Here is a 17456-nt window from a genome sequence, read left to right as displayed (position 1 = left end):
GGTGTGATAAACATGGCTTCAACAACTGGGATGTCAGCGCCGGCTTTCGGGCGTAGCGGTGTCGCTGCCTCCCTGACAGCGGCTGATGACGGCGAGCGGTTCGCTCCGGCGGGCTTGGATCGTTGGAGGCTCGGGGTCGCGTCGGACGCCGAGAAACAGTTTTCCCGCAGCGCCGCTAAACTCCGATCCGTGCGAGCGGACTCAGGCCAACTCCCAGAAGAGCTCAACCTGGTGTTTGACCAGCTCATGTCGGAAAACTACAACAAAACCCTTTACCCCAACATCGACATCCGACCAGAGGTAACACACACTCCTCTGTCTGGTGGAGACGCCAACCCTAACATGCTGTGAAACAGAAAAAAGTGGGGGTTTTATTGATATGTCAAGGTGCACCAGGTGCTATGGCAACACAAACAGGAACAACAACCAAGCCTTGACCAATGTGAACCCAGTGTTTATGAAACTGCCTAATTTCAGTGCAAACCCAATCTTTTAACGTTTTTCACATACATTCCACTTTATTAGGAACACCTCAATAATATTGAGAAAGGCCTCGGCTCTTAATGTCATGGATTCAACAAGATGGTGGAAACACTCATCGCTTCTGATGGAGAGATTCCACAGACTTCCTGTGGGTCATTATAAGCTGCCAGCACTGCACTTGGTATTCTATTGGTTGGTGAATTTTGACAGACAGAAGAAACGTCCAAGAGCAGAGGAGGAGTCTGAGTGCAGATGAAGTGCAAGGAATCTATCAAAGCAACAAATCGTCTGAGTGCAAGCACATAGTTTGACCACAAGCTGAATAAGTCGAAGCACAAGCAGGGGCTATTTGAGTGCAAGGGCAGGGATTTGAGTGAAAGCTTTTTGAAATTTGAATGTGAAATCAATACGTTCTGCTCTCAAACTGAAAGACCAAACTCTTCAATAAAGAAGGGGCGGGGACGTGAGTGCATCACATTATGCATGTACATCATGCTTTGAGGCAGGATGAATCATCATGCTGGGCGCAGCCATTATAAGGTGGTTATAAAGGGATGCAGAGCACATTGTCATCAACAACACTCTTTGGTTGTTGAGCCTGTTGCTACTGCAGCCTCAGACTTCTGTTATGGCTGACAGGAGTGAAACATGGTGACCGTGGTCTTCTGCTGTTGAATATTTGTGTATCAGTAAGCAGATGTTTATATTTATCAAATGTCCGGTATCTGGTTCTGTTCCAGCAACAGAATATCTTTGGCTTTTATGTGCTTTTATATGGCTGTTAGACAAATAAGCCTTAACGTCTTTCTTATCCATTTCAGGATGTGTGTACTCTGCTGAAACGTGCCGTCTCTCTTGTGCCGCTGACTCAAGAACATTTAGTCATCAAACTCTGCCAGTTAATACATCATCTGCTCTATCAGCTCAAGGTAACAACTTTCCTTTTAGTAAACAGTAGAGCTCAGCCTTCAAATCCATCAATTAGCTAAAAGTTTTTCTCACTCTTCTGTTCTCACTGATTTTTTCTTTAAGGTCATAATGGATGAACAGACATTGATTGTGCTGCTGAAGTATACATCCAGTGCATTGAAAGTGTGCAGTACATGGACACACGCCGACGTCCTCCTGGCACTCTCCACAGTAGTGTATGGGAATGGACCTCAGTGCCACCAGGTATGTATTTGTACAAGCGTTATGAAAGTGTGTTGTAAATAAAGATAACCATTGAATATTTACATTGAGATTCTTCTCGTTCACAGCAACTCAGTGAACTTCTGCTTGAAGATGGCGTCCTTCTTCTGTATAGTGCTCCATCTCAGCCAAATCTGGAACTACGTCGTGTTGCTCTCACCTGTTTAGCAAACATGTTTTTCAGGTAGATTTTTATTGGCAGACAGTTTGAGACGTGGTGTCTGTGATCTGATTTCGAAAAAGGTGTTTTAAAATCGTGGTTCCCCACTTCCAATCTAGAAGCCAGAATGAATATATATGTTGGTTTTTGTGTAGCTAAGGTGAAACAAGCAAGCTAATCATAATCCTAAATGTTTTCTTAATTTAATAACTTTCAATACCTCATCTAGATGCCTTGTACAATAACTAGAATAGCACTCAGTAGAGCACATAACTCCACCGAGGCCCAACAGTCCCCTTAAATTCAATCAAGTTGCACCATATTTCACTCATTTAAAGATATTAGTTCCGTAAATATGTCTATCTCTCAATTTTAATGAAAGTGATGAAACATTTCTGCACCTGCCCTCTGGATTCACACCAACATTTTATGGGTTCTACTGCTACCCATACCACACGCTTCCTCCAAGTTTCATTGTAATCCGTCAAGTAGATTTTGCCTTACCTTGCTTATAAACAAATAAACCAGCCAACAAAAAGACAGCGGTGGTATTTAGATTTAAAGACCTTGTATTCAAAGAAATTGTTTTTAGGATTATGTAAGGATTTAGTTTCTTTCAGCAATCTGTATCAATCTCATTTTAACAAGTCCAGTTGGACCATTAGATTTGAAAAGTGGCATTGAAAGGATTATTGCTTTGGGGAGGATGGCCACTGGTTTCAGCTTGGATTAGCAAATGTTAAAGTGCATTCTAATGAGGGCACAGTGTCAAGGCAAACATTTTTTTTTTTTAAAACAACAATTATGTATATTTCCTTATTTTCAAATTTGTTTTTAAGTTACTCCAGCAGTTGTCCCAGAGTTACTACTATCATAATATGTCTGAAATCCATTCATAATGGATATCTATTAGCATTCTGTCACAAACTGTCTTTCGTATTGTATTGTCATTTCTGCATAAATGTTGCTTCTTCTTGGCTGTAAAAGTTTCTGTGCTTGGTTGAATTGTTTCTTTCCAGGATCCCTGGTCAGGCCCCTCTGGATGATCAATACAGAAGTCTATGTTTCAAAGTCTTTCTGAAAAATCTACAGTCACCCATGCCCCCCGACACTGATGAGCTCTTCTACTGCATGGTACGGACAATTGTGTGTTGTAACAAATAACATTTTGAAGAGAAAAGCACTCTATCATATCTGACCCATGCCTGCCCCTCTCTCCTCTGCAGGTGATCCAGTCAGCGCTGAAGGGACTTCACTGTTGTCTGTCAGGTGGCAGGTGGAAATTTGGTGGAGTGGAGGAGCTTGGATCTGTGCTGGCCACAATTAAGGTGCAAAGCTGTACCACACTTTTGCTTTATCGTTCTTGTCCTTTTTCAGGAACACGCACTACACAACAGTTTTAATGTTATAAACCGGCGATATGTACATGTATTTTGCAGAGGCTCATGTTCCAGGCAGTTCCAGGGGTGAACGTCGAGTGGCCGGCTGTGCTTTACCCAGCTCCTCTTCCTCAGTATGAAGGTCTTTCTGCACCAAAACCTGCCGAACCACCAGAAACCCCTGAACCAAAAAAGGATGCTGCCGTGCCGGGCAAAACCTCAGGGGTAAGACAAGCCTTTTTTTTGTTGGTCTTATTTAAAGAAAGGACCATGTTCAAATCAGTTGTGTCTCTCCTAAGAATAAAAAGAAGAAGTCCAGAGGAAAGGCGAAGAAGACGAGCACCGAGCAGAGCAGAGGGGATGATGGAGAAGAAATGTTTGCATTTAAGAAAGAAGGTGGGGAAGAGGGAGGAGAGTCGTTTGCTACACCCTCCGATCCGTCTTTCTACCCGTCCTGGAAGCTTAAGAGTTCTGACTCTGAGTTTTCCGATGCAGAGGGCAACGCACAGAGCAAATTGAGGTACATAAAGACACTGCATGTCCATTCACGTCACTATTTTCTCATTCCAGAGAACGAGCATGCATGTGGTTGTTGTTTTTTCATTGAATGTTCAGTTGACTGAACTTAGGAGGTCTTGAATTTATGATTCACAAGTCATGTACAAACGAGCGAGAAATCCTTTTCTGTCGTCCATCCTGTTGCATTTTTCTCTTTCAGATGTCATCATGGTCGTGTGCGTCAGGGAGCTGTGCAGTGTATGCTAGCGCTGGTGAAAAGTGTAGAGAAACGGATGCTGTATGGGTATTGGTTCTCCTTCATCCCTGAATCTCCTATTGGCGGACCACCACCTCTCACTCTGCTCACAATTATACTGAAGGACCCATCACCAAAGGTACAACTTAACCTCACTCATCTTATAATTCTTCTTAACTTATAGGACTGTAACATCTTTCTCTCTCTCTCTCTCTCTCTCTCTCTCTCTCTCTGCAGGTACGTGCGTGTGCACTTCAGGTATTATCAGCCATGTTGGATGGCTCCCGTCAGTTCCTGGCTGTGGCTGAAGATACGGCGTCTCCTCGGTCATCTTACACACCTTTCTCCTTCTCACTGGCCACGACCATCAGAGAGCTGCACCGTGCTCTGAGTCTTGCGCTGGTAGCTGAGACCGCTACTCAGACACTCATACAGGTCTTTAAGGTATGATAACAAAACTTTAATAAAAAAACCTTACTGTCATATGAGATACCACTTCTGCTCTGAAAGTTACAGGAGAAGTGCACAGTTTTTTACTGTCAGCAATCGTGCTGCATTGATCAAACTAAAAGTCAACAGGCACATTAGCTGCCCTGTGAGGTTGTGATGCTCATTTTACGTCAAAAACTAAAATAAATTGATGGATGAAAAAATGCAAAATAACCTTTGCTAAGAAAGTAAGTTAGCCCTAAGTCCATTTACTCACATTAGATCCTTACCACGTACAGTAAGAAAGGTAATTTAGAGGGTAACCACAATCATAATCATTTGTATTGTTCATCCTATGAGTTAAAATCATATCTCAGCTTGACTGACAAAGATATAGTGGTCACAGACTAATAATTACACCTCCTAGAATTACATTATATAATAGAATTAGCATAAAACATATTGTGCCTAGACAACGCCTATCTATCCAGGTTTATCATCCTAACAGTATGTCTCCTCGTTCCCTGTGTGTTAGTGTCTGGCCTGTCTGGTGTTTAACGCTCCCTACCACCGTCTCAGACCTGGCCTACTCAGCCCACTCTGGAAGCAGATGCGTCCTTATTTGGGCCACAGAGGTTTGTTTGTCTTCTCCACATGGCTTCAAGTTACAGGTCAGTACATAATGCTTCTTTTAACACAACTGTTCTCTGTCTTTAGACGTGAATGTGCGTGTGTCCGTCCTGACACTTTACGGGGCTCTGGTGCTGACTCACGCTCCTTTCCCTGAGGTGCAGCTCCTCCTCCAACAGCCAGAAAGCAGCAGCGGCTCCTTCACACAGCATGACTCTGCACTCAGCTGGAGACGGAGAGAGGGAGAGTCGTCACCATCGTGCACACCTCTCACACCCTCCCAGCGCAGCTCGTGCACACACTCCCCCCGCGTGCTTCATACACCGGGGGAGGAGGACAGCTCACCGCCGTGGCTGCTGCAGCTCTGTATGTCGCTGGTGACTCAGCCCAGAGAGGACCACCAGTCAGACAGCGAGGGAGCAGGAACAGGAGGAGGTGCAGTTTTAGAGCCAGCCCCTATCCTAGTGGAAGCTTTACAGGTTGGTGAGACGGTACAACAAGAAATCCCCCTAGTAGACATTTCTGAAATCTGAAGGTCATTTTTTATGGTGTTTCAGCTCCTGTCCCACCTGGTGCGCGGCTACTTTTCTCTAGTGCAAGCATGTCTGTTAGATATTGGGCAGATGTGCGCTCACTGCCTTGGAGAGTCAAACCCCTTCATGCAACTGCACGCGACAAAGGTACCTCTATTCAAGCTTCAGTAACAGATGCTGAAAAATGTTCAGAAATGACATAATTAACAACTGGAAGGTCAAGATCTGGGCGCTGATATCTATGTCCTTGACTTTTGTTTAGCTACTAGTGGAGTTGGGGACGGGAATAATCCAGCAGTATTCAGCAGAGAGCAAAGTGCCTGAGAGCTTGCGGGTCCCCATGAGCCACGTACGTACAAACTGTCCATACCGAATATACTTATACTGTGTCAGACCTGTTTTTATTATTAAGAGAGTCTTGTTTCATTTTTCCTTTTTTCCTTTTTATTGTGTTGGATTCTTCAATCTCTACTGTTGAAAGACACTGATGAACATGCTAACGCAATAAAAGAAGACATTTCTGAAATAATGTCAAAACTATTATTTCCTCAGTCAAATCCTGAAAATGGTTTGTGATTGTGTTTCCACTCATTTCAGGTGGTACAGTTTTGGTCTGAAATATTGAGCGGTCCGCTCAATGGACCGCTGCAGAATGAACAACACACCATGCTGCAGATGAGCGCGTGCGACTCGCTCTCCTCCATACTGCCGCAGGCCTTCGCACAACTGCCTGTGAGTTTCACTGTGACTGAACTCCGTCTGTGGCTGCACAGCTCACACTGTGCTCTGTGAAAGCTGTGTGTGTGATCGTGTCTCGTTGTTTTTAGGACAAGACCCAGATGATGTGCGTCACTGTCCTGCTGGGACTGACATACAGTGAAAAATATCTGGTGAAGAAGTCAGCTGTTAGGGCTCTGGGAGTCTACATCCTGTTCCCCTGTCTGAGAGAGGTAAGGATGGTGATGAGCAGCTATGACCACCAACTTAATATCTTTTAACTTCTGTCAAGAGATTCAAGTCTGGAAAACCCCAGAAAACGTGTTTCTGAGGTGTTGATGTCTTTGCAGGATGTGATGTTCTTGGCAGATACAGCAAACACTGTCCTCGCCGCCCTCAGCGATCGATCTCCAAACGTCCGTGCCAAGGCGGCCTGGACTTTAGGAAATCTCACAGACACGCTTACTGTCAATATGTAAGAAAACATACAGAGTTTGGAGTAAACTGCTACACTGTTTATAATGTTACTTTAACATAATTTGATGTTGAACCGGGTTTCCGTGGAGTCTAAAGAAACCAGAATTTTAGGCCCTAAAAAACTTAAATATGTTAAAGAATTACGTAATAGGTCTTGAATACATTTAGCTATGTCTTAATGATAGTTATGTTCATTTAACTGTTCTTCAGTTGGACTTTAGAATTTTAGATTGTTTTTGGATACATTTCTCTGCAGCCCACATAGTTTCAATGTCTCTGTTTAGTTTTTCTTTGTCAGTGATACAGATAAATACAACCACAAACAAGAGCATTATGGCACTGATAACTACACTCAGCTTGTCTGTGGGAAAGACTATGGATACCTACTGTGTCTGAATGTAGATTGAGAGATAACGTGGTGTATTGAGGGCTATTCTGTACTGGGCTACTTCACCTTATCTGAAATTATAGGGAAGCATAAGTAATTCTAGGACTCCTTCATATCTGTGATACCTGACATTGCCATTAAAATGTATTCTTTAGGATCTTAAACGTTTTTGATATTCATAATTATATTTTCATCCTCGGACAATCGCTTGGAACTAAGAATCGTGGTTTTGAAAAGGAGGGGAGGGATATTCACTTGGTTGTAGTAAGCATCCTCACCACTAGTTGCCACTAAATCCTACACACTGGTCCTTTAAACGTGGATCACTTGCTTATCTTTCAAAATAAAATGCAGAAACACAAACTAAATGGTTTAGATAAAAAACAGTATGTTATATTGTTTAATGTCTATAATTTGTTAAGAGAGATTTGCTTTATGTAATCTGTTTATCAGTGAGAGTGTTGGTGTTGACTTCCAAGAGGAGCTGTCAGACATGCTGCTGCTCAAGATGTTGCAGGCAGCTACTCAAGCATCAGATGACAAGGACATAGTGAGTGCATTCACACTTTCACTCGCACAACACTAAGCAGGTTGTTGACAGGTCTCACGTTATTTCAAGATGTGTCTGTTCTGTCAGAGTAAAAAATCTATGTATGAATGAAAAGTATCTTCTCTGTTTTACCAAGCTCATGAAGACGAGACCATCAGAAAGCCAGTTTTCCCTTACTTTCTATCGAAGTAGAATGGCACCCTTTCCTCCGTCACTCATAGTTACAAAACGTGCCTGCATTTTCTTTTTCATAAAGACCCATGAATGTTTCTCTGGGAAAATGGTGAAAAGGTCCAAACACCCAATCTCCCAATGTTGAAGCAAGTGTAAATATATTCTTGGATCCACCCCCTGATACGGATTCATACCAAATTCTAAATGCTTCTTCCCGGACACGTTCCTTTCCAAATTCATAACCTCCTTGGCGGAGGTGATCAAACATATGCCCTGTAATGACATCATCTCCATATCTTCTTTTTGATTGGCTCTCATCTCCTTCCAACTTTCGTCCTCTCCTCAACCCGCTCAGGTGAAGTCTCACGCAGTGCGAGCGCTCGGGAATCTGCTTCGTTTCCTGCGAGAGAGTCAGCTGACCAAGTCGGCCTTTCAGCGCCCACTGGAAGACGCCGTCCGCGCTCTTGTAAAAACTGTCCAAGCAGAGGCCATTATGAAGGTCAGATGGAACACCTGCTACGCCTTGGGAAATGCTTTCAGGAACCCCGCCATGCCACTCGGTAAGTCTTTATTCCCGGTGCGTCTGTCACTACTCTAATGTTTTTATATGTAGTTTATATATAAAGAACGTAAAACAACAGGATTCAAAGTGGAGGGTTAATCAGTAGGATGTTGCTCTCCTATTAAACTTAACAGTTAATTTTGTTTCTTTCTCTCAGACTCGGCCCTGTGGTCTCAGGACGTCTTCTCTGCCCTCTGCCACGTTGTTACTTTCTGTAAGAACTACAAGGTGCGCATCAAATCGGCTGCTGCGCTGGCGGTTCCCGCCCGCCGCGGCTGCTACGGGGACATAAAGCAGTTCAGTTTTGTGTGGCATTCCCTGGCCACAGCGCTCGAGAACAGTGAAGACACAAACGACTTCTTGGAGTACCGCTACTGTGCCAGCCTGCGACACACACTCTCACAAGCGCTACTGCACCTGCTCAGCGTCAGCCAGTCTCAGGATATGCCCGCCCTCGGGGCATCGATGGACAGCGAGGAGGGGTGTACCATCAAAAAGCATTTGACCAGATGTATCAGAGCAGAGGATGGAGGAGGAGAGTTGGAGGGAGAGAAAGAAATGGGGGGAAACAGTTTCAACACTCAGCAGAGAATTGAGCATCTGCAGCTGACTCTGACCGGAGTAAAGGAGTTGAGGGCTGAAGGGGATGGACGGAGAGAGGAGGAGAGGGGTAAGGACATAGTCGTCAGTTTTCTGGAGGATTGTTTGAAGACCTGTGAAGAGCAGTTAGAGCTACAGCAATAGGTTCCGGAAAACTGAAGTCTGGAGTCACAAAGGCTCCTGGAGGACAGAAGATGTTCAACCACACACCTAATCAGTGTGTAGTGACTGAATCAATGAATGTGAACATGTGTTTTTATTCCACAAAATGTACTATATCATGTAAGCCAAATGATTAACTGAAGTCCTTGATACACCCTGATATCTAAACAGAGTGATGGTCCAACTGGAATTAAAAAATATAAAATAAATCTAAGTGCTCCACATTAAGCACATACACATTTCACATTGATGGAATAGAGTTCTGGCTAATCACTAATTAGGTGAATGATCTGTATTACTGTGACATCTTTTTTTTTTTTTAATTAAGACATTGAAATAAGTCACTATATATCTGAAATATATATATATATATATATATATATATATATATATATAAATTTCAGATACATTTAAAAAGAGATTATAAACATATTCATTTATATTTATTTATATATTGCAGACATATTTAAATAAAATTACATGAAAGATTTTATTTTATATATTTGTGTATTTCAGACATTTAAATAAGACAAAATATTGAGTTTATTTATATATATATATATATAGACACATTTAAATAACAAGACATAAAATATCACATTTATTTAAGTATATTTTTTCAGACACATTTAAATAAGACATTAAGTATTACATTTATATTTTTTCCAGATACTAAGACATTAAATATCACATTTACATATATATTTTTGGACACATTTAAATAAAAAGACATGAAAGATGGTTTTATTGTGTATTTCAGACACATTTGAATAAGACATAAAATATTACATTACATGTATTTTTCAGACACATTCAAATAAAGACATGAAAGATTATATTTAATTGTGTATTTCAGACATTTAAATAGTAAGACATAAAATATAACATTTATTTATATATATTTATATATATATATATATTTTACAGATACATTTAAATAAAAAGACATGAACTGTACATGACATTTATTATTATAATTTGACCAGTCAGTGATTTTTAGTTTATGCATAAACCCCTCGCGGTGTTGGGTGCAGCCAGTGGGGGGCGCCAGAGTCCAGTGGTGGACGATCCGGGTTGATTAGTGATGCCTGATCAGTGAAGACCACGCTGCCTCAGGAATGGACGCGTTCGATTTGTTTCGGAAGCTCGGAGCTGGAGCTAAGTTTGACCTGAAGAGGTTTGGTCAAGACGCGAACCGGTTCAAGGTAAATTTAACACGTGAAGCTGATGTTGTACTACATGAAAATATCGCTCAATAGCAGCAGCACGAGCCATGGTTCAGTCTATTAGCTAACCCCTGTGAAAGTGGGCTAACGTGTTTGTTTTTACGGTATTGAGGAAGTTAAAGTTGGATTTGGTGCCTCAGTACCGCAGTACATTAGATACATGGTGGAACAGGATGTTGTATTTACACATTCAGAGTTTTCTTCTCTGGTTTTCAGGTTGTCAGGGCTCAGGGAGGAGAAGCTTCCTTAGATCCCCTCTCTGCCATCGATTACTTCGGCACAGGCCTGGCCAATGGAGCCCAGAGCAGCCCCACAGAGCTGGAGGAGCATGGAGAAGAGGATGAAAAAGAAAGTGACAGTGGAGATTCTTGTGCAGGAGTCAAAAGACAGAGAGAGGAAGAAGAGAGGAGCCTGAGGACGAAGAAGAAGAAGAAAAAGACGAAAATAAACCAGGTGGAAGGTAAAGGGTTTGTGTGACTGACCACATGTTTGTTTCTTGTGTGTGTATCTATCCACAAACTGTGTGATATATGCACGAAAACATTGAAGAATACAAACACGTTCAGTCACGAGTCGACTAGTGTTGTGAAACAGTAAACATCTGCGCTGTGTGATGTGGACACACAGAAACATAGCTGGTGAAAAATATAAACCCCTCTGTTAAAGCAGAATGATAAATACATCTGTAAAGCACTGGACCGATTTTCAACACATGGTTTTACAAAGTCTCCGGGTCCAACTTCAAAAAAAATTATAATAATTCAACCAATGATACTTTTTGAAGATACTTCATATCTTATATAGAAATAGTGATGACCAATTGTGTCTCAGTTAAGTCATTTTAAGTAATTAACTTAATCACTATGATAATTAGTCATGAGAATTATAATTAGCTGCAGACGTAGTGTTAAACTACATAGAAAGTTGGCCACTTATTATTGTTTAAAATGACTCAAGTGAGCCTGTTTTTTCATTGTATGTAAAAGGAAATTCCTCGTAGGGTGGCATGATTTAAATGATTCTACTGTCAGACATTTTGTTGCCCCATATATACACAAACAGTTTGTTTTTATTGGGATCAAATCATCACACTTCTCGGCTTCACTGTCACAGATCTTAATGACATTTTTCATGCTAATTTGGTCATAAGAGGAACCTATGGAACCAAAATGTCAGGTCTTAGTTAAGGGAGATCTGGGATCACGAAGTTTGAACTTTTTAGAGGACTCTGTGATTTTGACTGGTCATATCTCCTTGAATATATGTCACAGAGAAATTCATAGATTCATATAATTTGCACATCATCGACCAGGACTGATTTACGATGATAAATAATGTATATTCCCTCGCCTGGTTCTTTCATCCACAAACTCACTTCAATTTCCTGCAATTCAAAACATATTGATGTCATAAAAATCACTTTTTGTTTTTCTTGCTTTGCGTCATCCCACACAGCTCTTTGCAGTGTGTTCACTATGGAAATGCAGTGACAATGGTGTGTGATGCTGTTTAAAATGAATGTGATGTAGCTGTGCAGTTCAGAGCCTCACTGCTGTTTGCTGTGTTCTGTCTGACTGAAGCTGGGGGCACAGAGGGAGGTGGCATCACCTGGACGTCCGCACAGGAAAGAAAGATCCTGAATTTGCCGACTGACAAGAAGGAGAAAAACTCTATGAAGAGGCTGAAACATCTTCATCAGCAAAAGGTCGCAACACAAAGAAACACAAAGTGAAATGGAATCGTGTCCCTCCTCTATCTATGTGTAAAGTTCCTTTTCTGTTCTACTGATTTCAGGTGAACCATATTCGCTCCCAACACCGTATAAACGTTCACGGCTGCGATGTGCCCGACCCAGTGTCCACATTTGACGAGCTGCAGTCCGAGTATCGTCTCAACACACGTGTCATTCAGAACCTCAAAGACGCGGGGTTGAATTCCCCAACGCCAATACAGATGCAGGCGATACCGCTCATGATGCATGTGAGCACGCACACACACACACCACACAAACCCGCACACATTCAGTTTGTAAACAACAGCCTGTGGGTTTGTCAGGATCTAAGTGACTGGTTTGTCTGTCAGGGTCGGGAGCTCCTGGCCTGCGCTCCCACTGGATCAGGGAAGACTTTGGCTTTCTGTCTCCCGCTGCTCGCACACCTGCAGCAGCCGGCCAACCTGGGCTTCAGAGCGGTGGTTATCTCCCCAACAAGAGAGCTGGCCAGCCAGGTACACACACATAGACACACACATGTCTTTTTTACTCTAATGGATGTTTTCTAATACAGCTGAGGTTTCAGGTAGATCAGACAGTATCTTCGTTTTCATATATACACTCCTGAAAATGTCTGGATAACAGGTTCTGGAATTTGCCTTTCACACATGAAAAACTTCGGGCTTGTTCATAACAAAACAGGAACTCTTTGAAGCACTCAGGCAACAGTAGGCACAGGAGGCAGAACATGACGTATAAATACCACGGCGTATATCCTGTGTTTTGTTTACAGCACATCAAAAGTCCAAAAGCTCTGAAATCCTCATTCCAAGTTAACATCTTAGTCTATGACACTTCTTTTCAATCCTCAGATATTTATATCCTTTTTCCTTTTTGCGTATGTCGCATGTAAGAATTGTTATCAAGTCTCACACTTGCGCGTAGTGAGTCCTCTGGATAATTTCCTGCGGTTTATTTGGACATTATCCAGAGTTTTTACTTGGGACGGGCTGGAAAAACTCCTCTGGAGATTCATCAGATTTCAGTGTATGTCTGAAAGCAGCTTATGTTTGCTTGTATTGTAACATTATTCATTGTTGTTGTGCTTAGACCTACAGAGAGCTGGTCCGTCTGTCAGAGGGAGTCGGATTTCGAGTTCACATTATTGACAAAGCTTCTCTGGCAGCAAAGAAATATGGACCACAGTCAAACAAAAAATATGGTAAGAAGGAAGAACTTTGTTTCCAGAAGAGTTAAATGTGATTGCTCTTCCTCGTTGTTTACATCCTACTTTTCTATACACAGACATACTCGTCAGTACTCCGAACAGACTCGTCTTCCTTCTCAATCAGGATCCTCCAGCTCTCGACCTCAGCAGGTTCATCCTTTACTCTCACGTTCCTAGATTGTTTCTTGTATTTATCCTCTGATATTTGCCCATTAATTGCAGTATGCTTTTTATGGGACCTTGATGGTTGTGTTATGTTGCTGTTCAGTGTGGAGTGGCTGGTGGTGGACGAGTCAGACAAGCTGTTTGAAGGTGGTAAGACCGGCTTCAGGGAGCAGCTGGCTACAGTGTTTCTGGCCTGCTCGGGGTCAAAGGTGCGCAGGGCTTTCTTCAGCGCCACCTGCACACCGGATGTTGAGCAGTGGTGTCGTCTGAACCTCGACAACCTGGTGTCGGTCAACATTGGACACAGGTAATAATCTACCTGTAACACTAATACTTACTTTGATGGAGTTATATGGGCTTTTGTTCTCACATAAATCATCTATCGTCCTCTCAGAAATACAGCAGTGGAGACGGTGGACCAGCAGCTGCTGTTTGTCGGCACAGAGAGCGGCAAACTGGTCGCCATGAGGGACATCATTAAAAAAGTAAGGGCACATTAAGGAGGTTACCTTTCAAGGTTGTTAAGAATTAATTTTTTTCAGTCATTTTGTGCTTGAGATTATCCCACATCGTTAGTTTGATGAGCTGTTTCTGGCCGAATACAAGCTGTTCAGTATTATTTTGTGGAATCCTACTGACAAACAAGCAAAATAACAAACAAATGGACTGGGGTAAAAACATAGTTCAAATGTCTAAGCTTGGTAATTTCATACACAATCTCGGAGCCCATCGGCTGCTCTCTGATGATAAATTAGTTTCTGGGGGTAACAGCCTTTATTTTGGGGTCGAACGTTTTTACACACAAAACACAAACAGCGATGCTTTTTTCAGAGTTGTTTTAGATCCAGATTACATTTGAGCTCATATCTATTAACAGCTATCTGCATAAGAATGCAAAAAAATCAACAGCAGATACATTTCAGTCAATGTGTTCTGCCTCTTCTTCTCACCACACGGACTGTTTACCTGCTCAAACATGATTGGTCAAACTACAAAACAAAACCAGAAGGCCTTCAACCCCAAAATCTTGTCCCTCACCCACAGATTCTGCATTTTCACATGCAGATTCTGTTTATAGTGACGAATTCATTCATTACATTCAGACATGGTCATTACAAATGAAACTAACTCTCTAAAGAGAAGAGACATTAACATGAAGGCATGTTCTTCTTGCTTTATTCCAGGGTTTTCTTCCTCCCATGCTGGTGTTTGTTCAGTCTATTGATCGAGCACGGGAGCTTTTCCATGAGCTGGTGTATGAAGGCATCAATGTAGATGTGATCCACGCAGACCGCACACAGCAGCAGGTACACACAGACACTCTAACAGACCTCAGTGTCGGTCCTCTCTGTGTCACTGAAGTGCAGCCTGGTGATTAACCTCCTCTTCTGTTGCAGAGGGACAATGTGGTGAGCAGTTTCCGCTCCGGTAAGATTTGGGTGTTGATCTGCACGGCGCTGCTCGCCAGAGGAATCGACTTCAAAGGGGTCAACCTCGTGCTGAACTACGACTTCCCCACCAGTGCTGTGGAATACATCCACCGGATTGGTTAGTTCAATATGATCATTGAGATGATTAACCAAATGGATAATGGAAAAATTGAGAAATACGAGTCTTAATTAAATGTTATATATGTGAAAATGAGATTTGAAACATTAATATAGCAGCTGACAACTGTTCAATAATGTGTATCTTTGTTATGCTCATTGATTCTGCCTTTATGGATGATAAGAGATGCGTCCGTTTCAAACAATGTAACTGTCACTGCACACATGCGTCCTTTACGTTGGCTTGGTTTTTAATCAATATCACTAGAGACAAACATGTCAACAGTTTAAGAGGTTGTGATAATGTTCCCCAGAAGAAAAAGTTAAAAAGATTGTTGTCCCTTTTCCAAGGGGAATTTACTTCATATGGATTCCTGTAGTTACTTACCAACTTCCGCCATTGATGAAATGTCTTCGTCTTGCCCCACGTTTTCTGGTGCTGTTTCCATTGTATCCATAAGCTTCCAGAAAACGTGCAAAAATATGGCTGAAATGAAGGCAGAGTACAAACGGAAAGCTTTGTCCGTTTCCATATCTAACGCTGAGCATACATTTTTAAGTAGTCGCTCTAATCCTGTGTTGTCTCCTTTAAGGCCTTGCTCCTCTCTTTTCTCTCTGCTCATCTGTTCCTCACTTATTCTCCTGTTTGCTGTTCCTCAGGTCGAACCGGCCGAGCTGGACATCAGGGGAAGGCCATGACCTTCTTCACAGAAGATGACAAACCACTGCTCCGAAGGTATGTTGATGCAGCACAAAAATATAAAATATTAAAACAATTTATCTGCAGTACAGTGATGTTACAATAGTAAAATATTGGATAGTGTTGGATTTGGGTTACTTTTCTCTAAACATGAATTTTAATCAAAGGATCTACTCTTTTTCAGAAACATGCTGCTTCAGTCTGTACAGTTCCCATGCCTGTTTATGTATGTGATATTATTAATGATTGACTTTTCCCCTGAATATATTTCTGTCTCCATCTCTTTGTAACAGCATCGCTAATGTCATTAAACAAGCTGGCTGTCCTGTCCCCGATTACATGATCGGCTTTAAGAAGATACACAGGTAAAAGAGAAGGATGATGATGATCAGGAAGATTATCAAAATTACTTCAATATTTAAAGCTGTTATTTGTTACTAAATTAATCAGTTGAAGTTTTTTTTAATATGGGTCTAATATTCTGTCTTTTTGTCTTTGTATTTTAGCAAAGATAAGCGCAGACTTGAGAAGAAGCCTCCCAAGAGAAGCACAATTTGCACAACCCCTCGTTTCTTAATGAAGAAAACGGGCAAAGCACAAGGACAGAAACAACAGAAGCAAGCAGTGGATGGAGAGCAGAAAGGAGAAAAGAAGACCAAAGGACTGAAACTGAAGAAAAGAAATGAAACTCAAAAAGAAAAGGGAACAGAAAAACAAAGCAAGCCGTCACAGAAGATGGGATCAAATTCCCCTGCGGCTAAGTTTAAGAAGTAAGTTTTTAATTTCCTCATGTTTTAAAACAGAACCATGGAGGAAACAGTCTGAAATAATAATTAAAACTAGATCATTTTTATGTTGTGAGAGTGGACCTTTCATCTGATGTTGTGCTTTTCAACCTGAGTTTTTGTTTTAGAAATTAGACCCATGGAATATATAAATCCGACAACTGGAATGAGTTTTCTTTTCTTTCTCTTTTCTCTTCATCAGGAAAGGAGGGAAGAAGACTAAGCCACAAAAGGAATAGAAGAATTGGCACAAACAGCCTGATATGAACTTGGATGTGGATGCTTATATTTTTTCTTTTTAAGGTTTGATTTACTGCAAATTGTTTTGCAGTAAATCAAACTGTGCTTTGTTATCAGAGTATAAAATAAACTGTTTTATGTATATATAGTTGTTTGTTACATTTGCTCACCACTGAAAGAAGATATTTAACAAACATTCTTCAATACAAAATGAAGACCGTAATAGATGGATGTTGTAATAGAATACAACAAAATTGGTGGTAATCCACAGGTGCAGTCACACATAAAGGAAAATAAGTAAAACACTATAAACTACTAATTAAAGTGCAACTATATAAATAAAAGCCTATAAGATAATACAATGAAATACGAGCTAAATTATTGCACTTGGGGTGTTGCATGTGAGAGTTGAGAGTATCAGATAGTAGTATAAAATAAAAATGAGTGATTGAGTGATGATTATTTTTGAACAATATGGACCCAGTTACACTGAAGGAAAAAAATGTGAATAGGAAAAATGTCCATCAGTCGCTCAACAATGCAATTTGTATTGGTCAATTCAACAAAAAGATTGAGACCTGTGTAGAGTTATATCATTTAAACAATAGATTGTACTTCATGTGCTTGATGGATGTTATTTGGATTATTAATGACCACACAACCAG

At 41.3% G+C, this 17456-nt stretch overlaps 2 protein-coding genes and 1 long non-coding RNA gene across 3 annotated transcripts; 2 read left to right on the top strand and 1 right to left on the bottom strand.

The window, feature by feature from the left end:
- On the top strand, window positions 1-9433 carry heatr6 (HEAT repeat containing 6). Its single transcript, XM_035179442.2, has 20 exons — window positions 1-300; window positions 1305-1412; window positions 1516-1656; window positions 1743-1858; window positions 2854-2968; window positions 3061-3162; window positions 3274-3438; window positions 3513-3733; window positions 3932-4106; window positions 4205-4411; window positions 4932-5031; window positions 5114-5505; window positions 5584-5706; window positions 5822-5908; window positions 6157-6291; window positions 6387-6509; window positions 6627-6751; window positions 7595-7691; window positions 8221-8425; window positions 8585-9433. Exons 1-20 carry the CDS (start codon window positions 13-15, stop codon window positions 9169-9171), a joined length of 3612 nt encoding a protein of 1203 aa, XP_035035333.2. The 5' UTR covers window positions 1-12; the 3' UTR covers window positions 9172-9433.
- A 798-nt stretch (window positions 9434-10231) lies between these two features.
- ddx52 (DEAD (Asp-Glu-Ala-Asp) box polypeptide 52) lies at window positions 10232-16936 on the top strand. The gene is made up of 15 exons (XM_035179353.2): window positions 10232-10394; window positions 10632-10875; window positions 11996-12120; window positions 12210-12395; window positions 12498-12641; window positions 13237-13348; window positions 13432-13504; window positions 13623-13826; window positions 13914-14004; window positions 14704-14826; window positions 14917-15067; window positions 15727-15802; window positions 16060-16131; window positions 16273-16536; window positions 16754-16936. Exons 1-15 carry the CDS (start codon window positions 10308-10310, stop codon window positions 16788-16790), a joined length of 1989 nt encoding a protein of 662 aa, XP_035035244.1. The 5' UTR covers window positions 10232-10307; the 3' UTR covers window positions 16791-16936.
- On the bottom strand, window positions 14275-16277 carry LOC118122568. Its single transcript, XR_004698475.1, has 2 exons — window positions 15455-16277; window positions 14275-15043 (listed from the first exon to the last, which is right to left on the bottom strand). It is a non-coding gene; the product is annotated as an uncharacterized LOC118122568 (long non-coding RNA).
- Window positions 16937-17456: the final 520 nt, after the last annotated feature.

Source organism: Hippoglossus stenolepis, chromosome 15 (genome assembly GCF_022539355.2).
Source record: "Hippoglossus stenolepis isolate QCI-W04-F060 chromosome 15, HSTE1.2, whole genome shotgun sequence".
Classification (NCBI taxonomy): Eukaryota; Metazoa; Chordata; class Actinopteri; order Pleuronectiformes; family Pleuronectidae; genus Hippoglossus; species Hippoglossus stenolepis.
Note: the sequence above shows the minus strand (reverse complement) of the source record. Positions and strands in the feature narration are given on the sequence as shown.

Bases quoted from the DNA above. Each gene is read 5' to 3' on its own strand.
- heatr6 (XM_035179442.2), top strand. From the start codon at position 13: ATGGCTTCAACAACTGGGATGTCAGCGCCGGCTTTCGGGCGTAGCGGT. The intron at 3,734-3,931 runs GTACATAAAGAC...TTTCTCTTTCAG, and splicing joins AACGCACAGAGCAAATTGAG to ATGTCATCATGGTCGTGTGC. The intron at 4,107-4,204 runs GTACAACTTAAC...CTCTCTCTGCAG, and splicing joins TGAAGGACCCATCACCAAAG to GTACGTGCGTGTGCACTTCA.
- ddx52 (XM_035179353.2), top strand. From the start codon at position 10,308: ATGGACGCGTTCGATTTGTTTCGGAAGCTCGGAGCTGGAGCTAAGTTT. The intron at 12,121-12,209 runs GTCGCAACACAA...TACTGATTTCAG, and splicing joins AACATCTTCATCAGCAAAAG to GTGAACCATATTCGCTCCCA. The intron at 13,827-13,913 runs GTAATAATCTAC...TCGTCCTCTCAG, and splicing joins TCGGTCAACATTGGACACAG to AAATACAGCAGTGGAGACGG.